The sequence below is a fragment of the Balaenoptera acutorostrata genome, chromosome 5 (genome assembly GCF_949987535.1).
Source record: "Balaenoptera acutorostrata chromosome 5, mBalAcu1.1, whole genome shotgun sequence".
Classification (NCBI taxonomy): domain Eukaryota; kingdom Metazoa; phylum Chordata; class Mammalia; order Artiodactyla; family Balaenopteridae; genus Balaenoptera; species Balaenoptera acutorostrata.
The window spans coordinates 54,800,901-54,819,131 of NC_080068.1; the positions used below are offsets into that span (position 1 = coordinate 54,800,901).

Genomic DNA, 18,231 nt, shown 5'->3' on the forward strand with positions numbered 1-18,231 from the left:
AGGTCTTCTGCCCATTTTTAATCGGGTTGTCCTCCACATGAACAGTGGGTAACCTATGGCTTTGAATCCCAACTCTATACTTAATAGTTCAGTTACTTAACCTCCCTGAATCTCAGTTTCCTACCTTTAAAATTCAGTTTACTGCAGAGTGCTAAAAAACAAAATACGTGTCTACCATAAAGTAGACATTTAGTAATTCTTAGTTTTCTTCCACAAATGAAGATATGGCCTCAAGATTCTGTGCCACAAAAATTAATTATAAGCCATCCATCTACTTTTTCCAAAATTCTGAACCTTGTATCTTCTTTAAGCTATCACTCTTTCTAGCAGCAGAATGTTCAAAACCAGCCTCTGGTTTCTGGCTATGAGACTAGTTGTTGAATTTGTAAAATTTCCCATCTTCTACCATTTATCTTCATCTGGCAAGTAAACTGAAGGAAAAAGGCCATTAAGATGCCAATCTTATCAACAAATCCCCTTCACTCTTTTATGTACCCAAAATGTTTACTTAATCACTGTCAGTGAATGGAAACTGTCTATCTAGCCTCAAATCCTATTCACTTCATCAAGTGTCACTTGGAAAGATTACTATAAATAAGAAAAAAATTGTAATCCAATACTTCAGTCAAATGCTGTATTTTAAAGGCAGAATTCTATGTTCTACGGGGATGTTCAAACACTTCAGTTCAAAGCAAGTTTTTTCTGGCTATAACTGCAAAATGTCTGTGAAATTTTATAAGTTCCTGAAGTTCTAGACATTTCAATAGTACAGACACTCAGTTCTGATAATTCAAACAGAGAGAATACAGACAGAAAACAATGATCTGCTTTTATACTTAAAAGTCACAATCTCATGTAGTACAGAAGCTCTACACTGCCTTCCTTAGATTTCTAAAATTAGAAAATGAGCTCTCAAATAAATGGTACGAAAAGGCACAAACAAGTACCCAAAAAAAGGATGTACACATATACTGGAAATTTATTCTGAATATTGTCCTTAAAGTGTCATAGAACTATCTTATAGGTTAAATAACTCTCATCAATAAAGCAAACAAATCACTTTATCTCTTTAGTAACTAAACTCTCTGGGTCCAGGAGGATAACCATACTCTAATAAATACTGCTCTTACAGAACTGCTGCCACAGTAAGGTTTTAAGACATCTCAGTAAAATACCTTAGGTTCCTAAAAGTTAGTGGGTGGCAGCTCAATTTATAAATCCCATGATATGTTTCAAATTACAATAAGATGCCATCAAATATTACAATAAAGATACTACTCTGTTTTTCCTTAATCAAAGCCTAGGCATTTAGTGTATATTTTCAATTAAATTTCATTTATTATAACTGGAGTCATATAAATTTCCTCCAGTTATAAAATTCTATTAATTTCTTCACCAGTGCTGATAAACCTTGAATATTAAAAGTACCACTTTTGGGCTTCCCTGGTGGCACGGCACAGTGGTTAAGAATCCGCCTGCCAATGCAGGGAACACGGGTTCAAGCCCTGGTCCAGGAAGATCCAACATGCCATGGAGCAACTAAGCCCATGCACCACAACTACTGAGCCTGCTCTAGAGCCCGTGAGCTACAACTACTGAAGCCCGCGCACCTACAGCCTGTGCTCCGCAGCAAGAGAAGACACCGCAATGAGAAGCCCACGCACCGCAACGAAGAGTAGCCCCCTCTCTCTGCAACTAGAGAAAGCCCGCGCACAACAATGAAGACCCAATGCAGCCAAAAATAAATTAATTAATTAATTTAAAAAAAGAGAGAGAGAAAAGAATCAAAATAAAATTAAAAAAAAAAATTTTTTAAGTACCACTTTTATTCCCCAACTTACACTGCTTAATTCCCAAGAATATATTTACTTTTTACTTATATTTTTTTCTTTCTAGAGGTTAAGAATATATCATAATCATATTTTACTAATTTCATAAGATCACTATTGAATTGTCTTTTTTTCTTTTTTTTTTTTTTTTTTTTTTTAAGCTGAGGCTCTTTCTTTTTTTTTTTTTAATTTATTTATTCATATTTATTTTTGGCTGTGTTGGGTCTTCGTTTCTGTGCAAGGGCTTTCTCTAGTTGCGGCGAGCGGGGGCCACTCTTCATCGCGGTGCACGGGCCTCTCACTATCACGGCCTCTCTTGTTGCGGAGCACAGGCTCCAGATGCGCAGGCTCAGCAATTGTGGCTCACGGGCTCAGTTGCTCCGCGGCATGTGGGATCTTCCCAGCCCAGGGCTCGAACCCGTGCCCCCTGCATTGGCAGGCAGACTCTCAACCACTGCGCCACCAGGGAAGCCCGTCTTTTTTTTTTCTTTTTACAGCACAGTTTAGACAAATAACTAAGTATGCTACTGAAAGAGGCAATTTAGCATAGGGGTTAAAGCGCAGTCTCTGAAATTTTAGACCTCTGTATTTGAGCCCAGGCTCTAGCATTCAGTAGCTGTATAATGTAAGCACATTACTACAATCTTTCTGTCTCAGCTTTCTTATCTATATACTGGGATAATAATAGTACCTACATCATGAGGTTGTAAAGATGAAATAAAATAATCCATGTAGAAGAAAATAAAAGCAATAATTTGAAAAGATACATGTACCCCAATGTTCATAGCATCATATGGAGGCTAATAGCCAAGATATGGAAGCAACCTAAGCGTCCATAAACAGATAAATGGATAATGGTGTGTGTGTGTGTGTAACATATACATATATATAAACACCACATCTTCTTTATCTCACACACACACACACACACACACACACACACACACACACACACACAAATGGAATATTACTCAGCCATAAAAAAGAATGAAATTTTACCATTTGCAACTACATGGATGGACCTGGAAGGTATTATGCTTAGTGAAGTTAAGTCAAACACAGAAAGACAAATACTGCATGATATCATTTATATGTGGGATCTAAAAAATAAAATGAATGAATATAACAAGACAGAGATAGACTCACAGATATAGAGAACAAACAAGTGGTTACCAGCGGGGAGAGAGAATGGAGGAGGAGCAAGACAGGGGTAGGGGATTAAGAGGTACAAACCAGCAAGTATCAAATAAATAAGCCACAAAGGTATATTGTACAGCGCAGGGAAATATAGCCATTATATTGTAATAACTTTAAATGGGAGTATAATCTAAAAATATTGAATCACTATGTTATACATCTGAAACTAATACCGTAAATCAAATAAACTTCAATAAAATAAATAAATAAAAATCATTCATGTAGAAGGAATAGCAGAGTGCCACAGTGTTCCACAAACATTAATTGCTGCTATTATTATCATTTTTTCCAATGAAGATGGTAAATCTATGCTTTGTATTACATGATAACAGGAGATAAGAATTTCACGTAACTCCGTATTCAGCAATAAAATACCACAAAGGTTAAAGTAAATTGAGGTACCACTGTCTTGTGGTATTAGGTTGCTAACTAAATCCTAGACTAGAGAGCGCCCCAACACTCACCTACAGCGAGGCTCCTAACCTAATCTACGGTCCACTGAGAAACGGAAAGGCTACTTACTGTTCACCGCAACCCACTCATTCAGATCTTCCCCCTCAGGAAGCATGACAGCCATCCGGAGGTTTCCACTGCCCAGTGTGGCCTCTGCATGCTTTAAGAGCTCATACTGGTGAGAACCCTCTGGTATGTTCTTCTTTGGTTTAAACGTTTTAGAGGAGCGACTACCACTATGAATAGGAAAGAAGAAAAAGGCACATTAGGGTTTAAGGCATGACTTTCAAGACAGTCTACTACACTATATTACTGCATAAAATAACAGCGGTGATCCTAAAAGTCCACAAATAAACAGCCCTGAATTGTACCGGCTATGTTAAATCCTGGCAATATCATTGTTGTAACTACTGTGTTTGATTACCCAAAACTCCTACAAACCTCCTCTACATTCCCTACTGTAACTCCAAAGGAGAAAAATAATTTTTAGCTATAACTAATCCAGCTAACTAATCTAACAATAAATTACTGATTCAGGATTATAAATTGTAATCTATAAAAACAAAAAAGTACTGGGGACTTCCCTGGTGGTCCAGTGGTTAAGACTCTGTGCGGGGGCCCAGGTTCGATCCCTGGTCAGAGAACTAGATCCCGCGTGCTGCAACTAAGAGCCCGCGTGCCACAACTAAAGATCCCAAGTGCCGCAACGAAGATCCCACACGCCACAGCGAAGATCCTGTGTGCCACAATTAAGACCCGGTGAAGCCAAATAAATAAATAAATAAATATTTAAAACAAAAATCAAAAAAGTACTTCTGTGATAATCTTTAGTCATTGTATTCCTTTTTACCCCTATTCTAAGTCTCTCATCCTAATACAAATAATTTGTTTCCTTTGTATAAAACACATAAAGATATAATTTTATATCAGTAAAGCACAAAAATCCTAGAGCAAGAAAGAAAAGCTACATGTGCTTCTATCCAATTATAGGAAGCAACAGCAATCTTAATCCAGAATCCCAGGTATGCAGATAAGTAGCTAGACATTAATATGGTTGCTCAAATTTCTAAATGTGTGTATGTATACACAAAGAAATATATTTTTTAAATGAATCAATGGAAACTCATCTTAGAAATGGTTTGACGAATTTTTAAGAGATGGATTCTTCTGTTAATGCTGACAAATTCTTTTTTTTTTTAAGAGATGTTCAAATGGAGAGCCCCTTTATTTATTTATTTATTTATGGCTTCGTTGGGTCTTCGTTGCTGTGTGCGGGCTTTCTCTAGATGCAGAGAGCGGGGTCTACTCTTTGTTGTGGTGCGTGGGCTTCTCATTGAAGTGGCTTCTCTTGCCGTGGAGCGTGGGCTCTAGGCACACAGGTTTCAGTAGTTGTGGCACTCGGGCTCACTAGTTGTGGCTCGCGGGCTTAGTTGTCCCACGGCATGTGGGATCTTCCTGGACCAGGGCTTGAACCCGTGTCCCCTGCATTGGCAGGCAGATTCTTAACCACTGCGCCACCAGCGAAGCCCCAATGCTGGCAAATTCTTATCAAATTGTATTATATTCTAGTCATCCATTCTCAATACTGCCCTGGCTCTTCTTATGAAAAGGAACAGATAGGGAAAGAATCAATTAGAAGAGGCTGGATAAGTAGGAATTACCTAAAGTTTAATGTTACTAAATTCATACTACTGTAACATTCAGACATTTGAACATACGAATTTGAAAATAAAATTCCAAAGAAAACAGATAAACAATAGTTATACTTTCCAAGCTCTCCAAAGCTTTTCACTTTTAACCCCCTTCTCCCAAGCTTATCCCCAAGATCTCTCCTTTTTTCCCCAAGATAAAGCAGATAACCCCAAGATAACCCTGGCTGTATTTTATAATCACCTGAGGAGTTTTCAAAAAATATTGAGAATCCTGAGAGAAACTAAGAATCTACTTACTAGTCAACCCAAATATCCAATTCAAATGACAGGTATTTTTCACTCTAAGATAATGGTATTCTCATTTACATGTAAGTCTCTCAGGTGTTTATTTAGAGTAAAGTGACGCTCCTCAACTCTAACCTTGGTCCCTCTCCCTGCCAGATACCTCGACTCAACAGCCAAGGATCTCTTTACAAACACTAATCAGATGATGTTACTCCTCTGCTTAAAGCCACTCAGTGGCTTTCCATTGCACTCAGAGTAAACCCCAAAGTCAATATTAGACACTAGAGTGTGGAAACGCTTCTTCAGTTTAATCAGGTAATGTATTAAATGTCAAATTCTCTCCCAGCATCTCTAAAATGTGAAAACGTAGAAAAGGTCACTATGCCTACCAAGCTTGACGCTTATTTCATTTTCCTGCTCCGTCTCATCCTTTATCAAAATTTAGTGTGAGAAATAAACTTCACCAATATTTTTTACAAAAAGACATTTTACTAACTTATGTATGATTAACTACAAAAATAGCTCTCCTAACACCAATCTGGTACACGTCTTCAGGCCAAGTGTTAAGTACATTCCCTTTAAATAGCCCACTGCTCAGACCGGTGCAGCAACTGAGGTGACAAGCTGCTCTAAAAAGGGCTGGCAGAGTACATGAGAACAACAAGCACATCAGCTGTGCTTGCACCCAGGAGGGTCAGAGCCTCCCCTGCTCCCCTAAACCACCTATTTATTGAACCACTGTCCCTTCAAGTTTTAGGTTTCCAAATGTTTTCTTGATTGTTGACCCACCCAGAATTGGTCTTCCACAAAGCTAAACAAATATACCTCAAAGACCTTATACTTGGGTAGAAAGAAAAAAAAAAATCTGAGTTTGATTTTGTAAAGGCCAGTTTTGACACTTATCAGCTGTGTTATGTCAAGCAAATTACCCAACTTTCTCGAGCCTACTTTTTCTTTAACAGTGAAAGCCTAATAACAATAACAAAACATTACCACTACCTGTATCATAAAGAGCTGCAAAATGAGAAAATAATAAAGGTGAAAGAAGTTTCTAAAGCTGTAACATGCTGTGCAAATGTTAGTATCCTTCCTTTTTCTGAACCAGAATGACTCATAGTAAAAAAAAGAAATGGTAGTGCAATGTACAAAGCGGTATTCAACCCTTATTCCCATTCTTGTCCCCTAAGACTGGGGAAAATATAACCTTACTTTGGAAACAAATGCTCTTACACATCAAGTTCCAAACAGAATTTTTTAAATGTTTTGGTTTGGTTTTTGGTGCTATTCCCATGTCACGGTTCAGGTGATAGAATACTCGTGGGGCTGGGCGGGAAATCAAGAAAAAAGGTGCTAGTCCTCATTTTGCTATTTTCTTCTTACGTTACTTAGGAAACCACAAATTATCATCTGGGCTTCAATTTCTTTACTTTGTTTTTTGAAAGTCTGGAAAATAACTTTTTACACAAAAGGGTATAATTTAGAGATGAGATAATGTTTATAAAATGTTTTTAGTTCCCTGAGGACTCCCTCCTCGGTTCCTCATTTCCATGTACTTTCATACTTCCAAAATGCTTTCAAGTCCTCCATCAAATTCCCCTTCTTTCTGACCCTTCTGCTTTCTTCAGGCAGAATAATTAAGCATTTCAGTATTCTGATTTTTTAAATGTTCTTTTTTAAAACTATATTCAGTTTTTCTTCAACTACCTGAAACTTCAACCAGGATGCACCCTACCCTGGAAGGGGTGGTGGTTCAATACTGCTCCTTATTCCCATGTCTAAAGATTAAGAGAGTCCTCAAGTTCAAGAGTACAAGTATCGAATCATGTACACAAAATTCCTCATCAATGAGTGCAAATTCTTAAGGTAACAGTGTATGTGGCCAAATGCAAATATATCTCACATGACATGTTAAGACATTTGATGCAAATATTCAAAAACATTTTCAGTAACAGAAAGTATGTAGCCCTCCCACACCACCCCTCAGAAGAAATTTCTGTATCAGAAGAATCTCAGAAGAAATAGCTTGTGTATCCTTCCAGAGAGTCTATGCCTACACAAGCATAAGAATGATTGTGCCTGTTTTATACAGTTGTTGCATACTATAGTATACTAAGTAATGTTTTTCACTTAATATATCCAGAATATTGTTGTGCATTAAGGTAGAAGTAGATCTACTTTATTCTTTTTAAAGACCGAATAATATTTCCTTATATAGGTATATAATATTTTCAGTCAGTCACCTATTGATACACGTTTAGGTTGTTTCCAGTCATTTGTTACTTCAAACAATGCCACAGGGACTTCCCTCATGGTCCAGTGGGTAAAACTCCACACTCCCAACGCAGGGGGCCCAGGTTCAATCCCTGGTGGGGGAACTAGATCCCACATGCGTGCCGTAACTAAGATCCGGCGCAGCCAAAAATAAAGAAATAAATAAGTTTAAAAAAACCCAAAAACTAAGATTCCAAGAGCGTTTTAAACTATAAAAAACAAAACAAAAAAACAATGCTGCAGTAAGTATCCTCATATTATGAAAGATAAATTCGTAGAAATAAAATTGCTGTGCTAAAGAGCACATACATTTTAAATTTTTATATAAGGTCTATTTTTTCCCAAAAAATAAGTTGTACCCTTTTAAAACCCATTAACAATGTATGAGAGTAGCTATATACTTTTTTGGTCTTAGAGGACAGGGATTCAATTGCTAGTTTCTCTTGTACAGCTCCCAACAGGGCATCATAACTATATGAGAGTTTAGAGCTTTCTGATTAGAATGTAAATGTGACTGACAATTCACAGCATTACGCTGAGGTCTTTTCTTTCCAAATAAACATCCAGGAGTCAGGTTTGTTTATTCCAGTCGTCTTACTCATATTTGAAGGACAATCAATTTCTAGAGCAAGACAGGGTGGCTTGACAGGTAAATAACTGAGTCTAAAGGGAAAACTCTGAACACATATCCCTTATAATTAGTCATCCAATTTGATCACCTTTTGTAAATTTCAAAAGCATCATTTATTCCCTCTCTGAGACCCTAAACAATAGATTAGTCCCCACTGTGACACCTACATTTATTCTCATAAACCACTTCTTACTATCTCAACACAGTCACACCCATCATTACCCTCAATTTTAACCCTTTATTGTTCAATCCAACTATCAACAAAATTGATATTTTCTAAGTTGGACTGGAGAATCGTAAGGCTGAAGGAATTGAGGGGGCGGATTTACAGAGAACTCAAAACAGGGGCACTAGTAAGGGTTAGAAGAATACAGATCTGTATATTTTGACCCTGAAGAACATGTCAATATATTCAAAATTAGAAGTAAATTAACATCAACTTATTTGTGTCAATAACTCCATACCTTCAAAGTTAAGTGACTTACTCTGACCACCTAGCTAAATTCAATGGCAGAAGTGGGACTCAAAAACAGTCCATTATCTTCAAGTTACTTAACATTACCAAGCCTCAGCTTGGAATAATAACATCTACCTTACTATCGAACCCTGTGGTAAGAACTCCACTAATAATAGCTCACTTTGTTCCATCTCTAGGTACCAACCTGATATTCACAACAGTAGCTCCTTCTATAGGTTTAAATCCAATACTAGAGATCAGATACTTGATAAATACTTGTTAATTGATAGTTCCAGTCAACTTCAGGCTGAGAACTCCTACACTAAGATAGTAATGATGATGATTAATATTAACTAATATTTACTGCAGGCCTTGTACTCTTAAGTATTTTACATGCAATATCCCATTTAATCTTCATAACTCTATGACGTACATACTATACTTCCTTTATTTTATGGGTAACAAAACTGAGGCTTGAAGTACTTAAATAATTTGCTCAAGCTTATAATATTGGTAAAGTAGGAGCCAGAATTTAAATCTAGGATTTAAATATTTAAAGCCCATTCTTTTATCCACTACCCAACACTACATGATGCTTACCTTTATTTTCCATCCAATTATTTCTAACTATTTTCTTCCTCTATCACCAAAGTTTAATCAAGTCACTTATGAAACAACACAAGGCTAATTTATACTGAGAGTGTCATTAGTAGGTACATTTTTAAAAACAATCTTCAAACTACCTAATTCCATTTCCTCTCCTCACACCTCTTCTAATTTATATGAATATTCAGTACTGCCGTTAAGGAAAAATACAGTTTCACGAGAGAACAATTTCCCCTAAAAGGTTGCCACACACATTTGTACTTTCAGAAACACACATATACACCAGCAAAAGATGTTAGAAACTGTCAAAATCAAGTAGAATGTGTTCTAGACATAATAAAGCCAAAGGCTAAAGGCTAAAAGCTATGAGTACCAAAAATACAATCTTGATTCAGAAAGTTAGCAATCTGAACAGACATATCTATTTACATTTCTGCCTTACATCCTTTTATAATCACTGGTGGTGCTGTTGCTGTTATTGTTAATCTTATGAGAGTAAAAAAAAAAAAAAAAAAAGAAACCCTCAATATTTCTGGAAAGCAAGAAAGAAGGCTAAGAGAAGATCAGAAATTGAGGAAATCTGGTAAGATTAAAAAGTTGATGAGAAGAAAATGGGGAGAGGAACCAAGATGGCGGAGTAGAAGGACGTGCTCTCACTCCCTCTTGCGAGAACACCAGAATCACAACTAGCTGCTGGACAATCATTGACAGGAAGACACTGGAACTCACCAAAAAAGATACCCCACATTGAAAGACAAAGGAGAAGCCACAATGAGATGGTAGGAGGGGCGCAATCAGAGTAAAATCAAATCCCGTAACAGGTGGGTGGGTGACTCACAGACTGGCGAACACTTACACCACAGAAGTCCACCCACTGGAGTGAAGGTTCTGAGCCCCACGTCAGGGTTCCCAACCTGGGGGTCCAGCAACGGGAGGAGGAATTCATAGAGAATCAGACTTTGAAGCCTAGTGGGAATTGATTGCAGGACTTCGACAGGACTGGGGGAAACGGAGACCTCACTCTTGGAGGGCGCACACAAAATAGTGTGTGCATCGGGACCCAGGGGAAGGAGCAGTGACCCTGGGGGAGACTGAACCAGACCTACCTAGGTGCTAGTGTTGGAGGCGGGGAGGGGGGTGGGGGGGGTGGGGGGGTGGCTCTGTTTCACCGTGGAGACAAGGACATTGGCAAAGTTCTGGGAAGTACTCCTGGGCGTGAGCCCTCCCAGAGTCTGTCATTAGCCCCACCAAAGAGCCCAGGTAGGCTCCAGTGTTGGGTTGCCTCACGCAAAACAACCAACAGGGAGGGAACCCAGCCCCACCAATCAACAGTCAAGAGGATTAAAGTTTTACTGAGCTCTGACCACCAGAGCAACAGTCAGCTTTACCCACCACCAGAGCCTCCCATCAAGCCTCTTAGATAGCCTCAACTACCAGAGGGCAGACAGCAGAAGCAAGAAAAACTATAATCCTGCAGGCTGTGGAACAAAAACCACATTCACAGAAAGATAGACAAGATGAAAAGGCAGAGGGCTACATATCAGATGAAGGAACAAGATAAAACCCCAGAAAAACAACTAAATGACATGGAGATAGGCAACCTTCCAGAAAAAGAATTCAGAATAATGATAGTGAAGATGATCCAGGACCTCGGAATAAGAATGGAGGCAAAGATTGAGAAGATGCAAGAAATGATTAACAAAGACCTAGAAGAATTAAAGAACAAACAAACAGAGATGACCAATACAACAGCTGAAATGAAAACTACACTAGAAGGAATCAATAGCAGAATAACTGAGGCAGAAGAACAGATAAGTGACCTGGAACACAGAATGGTGGAATTCACTGCTGCAGAACAGACTACAGAGAAAAGAATGAAAAGAAATGAAGATAGGGCTTCCCTGGTAGTGCAGTGGTTGAGAATCCGCCTGCCAATGCAGGGGACACGGGTTCGAGCCCTGGTCTGGGAAGATCCCACATGCCACGGAGCGACTGGGCCCGTGAGCACAACTCCTGAGCCTGCGCGTCTGGAGCCTGTGCTCCACAACGGGAGAGGCCGCGATAGTGAGAGGCCCGCGCACCGCGATGAAGAGTGGCCCCCGCTCGCCACAACTAGAGAAAGCCCTTGCACAGAAACGAAGACCCAACACAACCAAAAATAAATAAATAAATAAATAAATTTAGAAATGAAGATAGCCTAAGAGACCTCTGGGACAACATTAAATGCAACAACTTTCGCATTATAGGGGTCCCAGAAAGAGAAGAGAGAGAGAAAGGACCAGAGAAAATATGTGAAGAGATTATAGTCGAAAACTTCCCTAACATAGGAAAGGAAATAGCCACCCAAGTCCAGGAAGCGCAGAGAGTCCCATTCAGGATAAACCCAAGGAGAAACAAGCCGAGACACATAGTAATCAAATTGGCAAAAATTAAAGACAAAGAAAAATTATTGAAAGCAGCAAGGGAAAAACGACAAATAACATACAAGGGAACTCCCATAAAGTGAACAGCTGATTTCTCAGCAGAAACTCTACAAGCCAGAAGGGAGTAGCATGATATACTTAAAGTGATGAAAGGGAAGAACCTACAACCAAGATTACCCTACCCGGCAAGGATCTCATTCAGATTCGATGGAGAAATCAAAAGCTTTACAGACAAGCAGAGGCTAAGAGAATTCAGCACCAACAAACCAGCTCTACAACAAATGCTAAAGGAACATCTCTAACTGGGAAACACAAGAGAAGAAAAGGACCTACAAAAACAAACCCAAAACAATTAAGAAAATGGTCATAGGAACATACATATCGATAATGACCTTAAACGTGAATGGATTAAATGCTCCAACCAAAACACACAGGCTTGCTGAATGGATACAAAGACAAGACCCATATATATGCTGTCTACAAGAGACCCACTTTAGACCTACGGACACATACAGAATGAAAGTGAGGGGATGGAAAAAGATATTCCATGCAAATGGAAATCAAAAGAAAGCTGGAGTAGCTATACTCATATCAGATAAAATAGACTTTAAAATAAAGAATGTTACAAGAGCCAAGGAAAGACACTACATAATGATCCATGGATCAATCCAAGAAGAAGATATAACAATTATAAATATATATACACCCAACATAGGAGCACCTCAATATATAAGGCAAATGCTAACATCTCTAAAAGAGGAAATCGACAGTAACACAATAATAGTGGGGGACTTTAACACCTCACTTACACCAATGGACAGATCATCCAAAAATGAAAATAAATAAGGAAACAGAAGCTTTAAATGATACAACAGACCAGATAGATTTAATTGATATTTATAGGACATTCCATCCAAAAGCAGCAGATTACACTTTCTTCTCAAGTGCGCACAGAACATTCTCCAGGATAGATCACATCTTGGGTCACAAATCAAGCCTCACTAAATTTAAGAAAATTGAAATCATATCAAGCGTCTTGTCTGACCACAACGCTATGAGATTAGAAATCAATTACAGGGAAAAAAACAAAAAACACAAACACATGGAGGCTAAACAATACGTTACTAAATAACCAAGAGATCACTGAAGAAATCAAAGAGGAAATCAAAAAATACCTAGAGACAAATGACAATGAAAACACGACGATCCAAAACCTATGGGATGCAGCAAAAGCAGTTCTAAGAGGGAAGTTTATAGCTATACAAGCCTACCTCAAGAAACAAGAAAAATCTCAAGTAAACAATCTAACCTTACACCTAAAGGAACTAGAGAAAGAAGAACAAACAAAACCCAAAGTTGGCAGAAGGAAAGAAATCATAAAGATCAGAGCAGAAATAAATGAAATAGAAACAAAGAAAACAATAGCAAAGGTCAAGAAAACTAAAAGCTGGTTCTTTGAGAAGATAAACAAAATTGATAAGCCATTAGCCAGACTCATCAAGAAAAAGAGAGAGAGGACTCAAATCAATAAAATTAGAAATGAAAAAGGAGAAGTTACAACAGACACTGCAGAAATACAAAATATCTTAAGAGACTACTACAAGCAACTCTATGCCAATAAAATGGACAACCTGGAAGAAATGGACAAATTCTTAGAAAGGTATAACCTTCCAAGACTGAACCAGGAAGAAATAGAAAATATCAACAGACCAATCACAAGTACTGAAATTGAAACTGTAATTAAAAATCTTCCAACAAACAAAAGTCCAGGACCAGATGGCTTCACAGGTGAATTCTATCAAACATTTAGAAAGAGCTAACACCCAGCCTTCTCAAACTCTTCCAAAAAATTGCAGAGGAAGGAACACTCCCAAACTCATTCTATGAGGCCACCATCAACCTGATACCAAAACCAGACAAAGATACTACAAAAAAAGAAAATTACAGACCAATATCACTGATGAATATAGATGCAAAAATCCTCAACAAAATACTGGCAAACAGAATCCAACAACACATTAAAAGGATCATACAACACGATCAAGTGGGATTTATCCCAGGGATGCAAGGATTCTTCAATATATGCAAATCAATCAATGTGATACACCATATTAACAAACTGAAGAATAAAAACCATATGATCATCTCAATAGATGCAGAAAAAGCTTTTGACAAAATTCAACACCCATTTCTGATAAAAACTCTCCAGAAAGTGGGCATAGAGGGAACCTACCTCAACATAATAAAGGCCATATACGACAAACCCACAGCAAACATCATTCTCAATGGTGAAAAACTGGAAGCATTTCCTCTAAGATCAGGAACGAGACAAGGATGTCCACTCTCACCACTATTATTCAACATAGTTTTGGAAGTTTTAGCCACGGCAATCAGAGAAGAAAAGGAAATAAAAAGAATACAAATTGGAAAAGAAGAAGTAAAACTGTCACTGTTTGCAGATGACATGATACTATACATAGAGAATCCTAAAAATGCCACCAGAAAATTACTAGAGCTAACCAATGAATTTGGTAAAGTTGCAGGATACAAAATTAATGCACAGAAATCTCTTGCATTCCTATACACTCATGATGAAAAATCTGAAAGAGAAATTATGGAAACACTCCCACTTACCATTGCAACAAAAAGAATAAAATACCTAGGAATAAACCTACCTAGGGAGACAAAAGACCTGTATGCAGAAAACTATAAGACACTAATGAAAGAAATTAAAGATGATACCAACAGGTGGAGAGATATACCATGTTCTTGGATTGGAAGAATCAATATTGTGAAAATGACTATACTACCCAAAGCAATCTACAGATTCAATGCAATCCCTATCAAATTACCAATGGCATTTTTTACGGAACTAGAACAAATCATCTTAAAATTTGTATGGAGACACAAAAGACCCCGAATAGCCAAAGCAGTCTTGAGGGAAAAAAACGGAGCGGGAGGAATCAGACTCCCTGACTTCAGACTATACTACAAAGCTACAGTAATCAAGACAATATGGTACTGGCACAAAAACAGAAACATAGATCGATGGAACAAGATAGAAAGCCCAGAGATAAACCCACGCACCTATGGTCAACTAATCTATGACAAAGGAGGCAAAGATATACAATGGAGAAAAGAGACAGTCTCTTCAATAAGTGGTGCTGGGAAAACTGGACAGCTACATGTAAAAGAATGAAATTAGAACACTCCCTAACACCATACACAAAAATAAACTCAAAATGGATTCGAGACCTAAATGTAAGATCGGACACTATAAAACTCTCAGAGGAAAACATAGGAAGAACACTCTTTGACATCAATCACAGCAAGATCTTTTTTGATCCACCTCCTAGAGTAATGGAAATAAAAACAAAAATAAACAAATGGGACCTAATGAAACTTCAAAGCTTTTGCACAGCAAAGGAAACCATAAACAAGACGAAAAGAGAACCCTCAGAATGGGAGAAAATATTTGCAAATGAATCAACGGACAAAGGATTAATCTCCAAAATATATGAACAGCTCATTCAGCTCAATATTAAAGAAACAAACAACCCAATCCAAAAATGGGCAGAAGACCTAAACAGACATTTCTCCAAAGAAGACATACAGATGGCCAAGAAGCACATGAAAAGATGCTCAACATCACTAATTATTACAGAAATGCAAATCAACACTACAATGAGGTATCACCTCACACCAGTTAGAATGGGCATCATCAGAAAATCTACAAACAACAAATGCTGGAGAGGGTGTGGAGAAAAGGGAACCCTCTTGCACTGTTGGTGGGAATGTAAATTGATACAGCCACTATGGAGAACAGTATGGAGGTTCCTTAAAAAACTAAAAATAGAAATACCATATGATCCAGCAATCCCACTACTGGGCATATACCCAGAGAAAACCATAATTCAAAAAGACACATGCACCCGAATGTTCATTGCAGCACTATTTACAATAGCCAGGTCATGGAAGCAACCTAAATGCCCATCGACAGACAAATGGTTAAAGAAGTTGTGGTACATATATACAATGGAATATTACTCAGCCATAAAAAGGAACGAAATTGAGTCATTTGTTGAGACGTGGATAGATCTAGAGACTGTCATACAGAGTGAAGTAAGTCAGAAAGAGAAAAACAAGTATCGTATATTAACGCATGTATGTGGAACCGAGAAAAACGGTACAGATGAGCCGGTTTGCGGGGCAGAAGTTGAGACACAGATGTGGATAACGGACATATGGACACCAAGGGGGGAAAACTGCGGTGGGGTGGGGATGTTGGTGTGCTGAATTGGGCAATTGGGATTGACATGTGTACACTGATGTGTATAAAATTGATGACTAATAAGAACTTGCAGTATAAAAAAACAAACAAACAAAACAACTAATACTAAACTTTCATTGGGTTATTTGTATGGAAATAGGCTAATATAAATGTTTCAGACATTACATGAAATTTCTAAAAATCTTATATGTTCTGGTATAATGTTATAAGTCATAATTCTCGTTATTACTTTAAAATGTATATCTCAGAAATAACTAAATTTCCTTGTCAATTGCATTATTATGAACTTTCATCAAATCTTTAACTGTGGTCATTTTTAAGTCTTTTGTCATTTACAGACAGTTCTGGGTGTACTGTGATGCTTTTGCAAATATGTTCCTATAAAAGGGTTTCATCTTCAAGGAATTCATGGAAAAGACTCTGACAAGTACAAGTTTCTGGTAACTGACTGTACTGCTGAACTGAATGAATAAGCATTTTCATAACTCTAATGAAAAACTGATGAACACATAAAAGTGCTAACAAAAGATCAAGATGAAAAAAAAATTAATTACATGGGACTGAGTGAACTGATGAGGATGATTATAATTTTTGTGACTTTCTGTTTGAATTTAAAAAAAAAAATCCCACAAGGACTCAGAGGCAAAGAATATACAAATCAATTTTCACTGCAAAATAAAGGAGCTGTTACAGTGAAAAAAAAAAAAAAAAAAGAAGATGGACTATTGAAAAAATAGCTTCAGACACAATATGGCATTTTATGATTTAGCACGAAATCTGAGAAATATAGAGGTTATCTGAAGCCTGCAATGGTTAAAAAAAAAAAAAAAAAAAAAAAAGTTGATGAGATACAGTGACAGAGAAAGTCTGAAAAAAACCTAGCCTAGAACGTGCCCAGTAGAAGACTCAGTGAACATGCCCAGTAGAAGACTTACCTTCTCAGTGAAGGTAAGAGTGGTTCCCACTGTGCTTCAAGCTCAGAATCTGGACTACAGGAGAGTGAAAGGACCGTAAGAGACTCTTCAGGAATTATATAGGACTGTGATTCAGAGTCTTTGAGCAAGTGAGTCCCAATACCCTCCTCTGCTGACCTTTTTCTGAGCAGTAGGCAAGTGGCGGCGGGTATTTAACATTAGGCTAAAGCTCAGTGCTTTCAGGAGGAGCAGGTTCCTCTGTAGGCAATTTACTAAAATTAAAAATTCTGTTCTGTGAAAGACACTGTAAGGCACACAGACTAGCAGAAAATCTTTGCAAACCATACATCTGATAAAGCACTTGTATCCAAAACATACAAAAAGTTCTTAAAATTCAACAATAAGAAAACAACCCAAGGAAGAAATGGGCAAAAGATATGAACAAAGCCCACCAAAAAAGATAAACAGATGGCAAATAAACATATGAAAAGACAGTCAACATCATTTGTCATCAGGGAATTGCAAACTTAAACAATGAGAAACCATTACACACCTATTAAAGTGGCTACAAGCCAAAAAACTGACAATACCAAAAGCTGATGAGGATGCGGAGCAACATTCATTGCTGGTAGGAATGCAAAATGCAAAATGGCACAGCCACTTTGGGAGACAGTTTGGCAATTTGCTACAAAGCTAAACAGAATCTTTCCATACAATCTAGCATACCCACTCAGGTATTTACCCAGCTGAGCTGAAAACCTATGTCCACCCAAAAACCTGCCTGTGAATGTTTATAGCAACTTCGATCGTAGTCACAGAAGTGGGAAGCAACCAAGATGCCTTTCAATAGGTGAATCAATAAACTGTGGTACATCCATAAAATGGAATATTATGATCGGAGATTAAAAAGAGACAAGTTATGGAGCCGCAAAAAAATAAAAAACAAAACCATGAAGAAGCCTTAATTGAATATTGTTAAGTGAAGAAAGTCAGACTGAAAAGGCTACATAGTGTATGATTCCAAATACAAGGCACTCTGGAAAAGCTTTAGAGACAGTAAAATAATCAGTGCTTGCCAGGGGTTCAGGGGAGGGGAGGAGAGATGATTAGGTATATTCCCAAGAAGACTGAAATTTATGTCCACAAAAACTTGTATATTAATGTACACAGCACCATTATTCATAAGAGCCAAAAAGGGTGAGCAGCCCAGAAGTCCATCAAC

The 18,231-nt window shown here is 37.8% G+C and overlaps 1 protein-coding gene across 1 annotated transcript in view; it reads right to left on the reverse strand.

Moving 5' to 3' along the window:
- Nucleotides 1-18,231, reverse strand: part of MOB1B (MOB kinase activator 1B) — a 66,214-nt gene that overhangs the window by 19,620 nt on the left and 28,363 nt on the right. Inside the window, exon 2 of the mRNA XM_007193575.3 lies at nucleotides 3,549-3,715. Coding sequence (XP_007193637.1) covers nucleotides 3,549-3,715 — 167 coding nt within the window. The remainder of the gene's footprint in view (nucleotides 1-3,548; nucleotides 3,716-18,231) is intronic.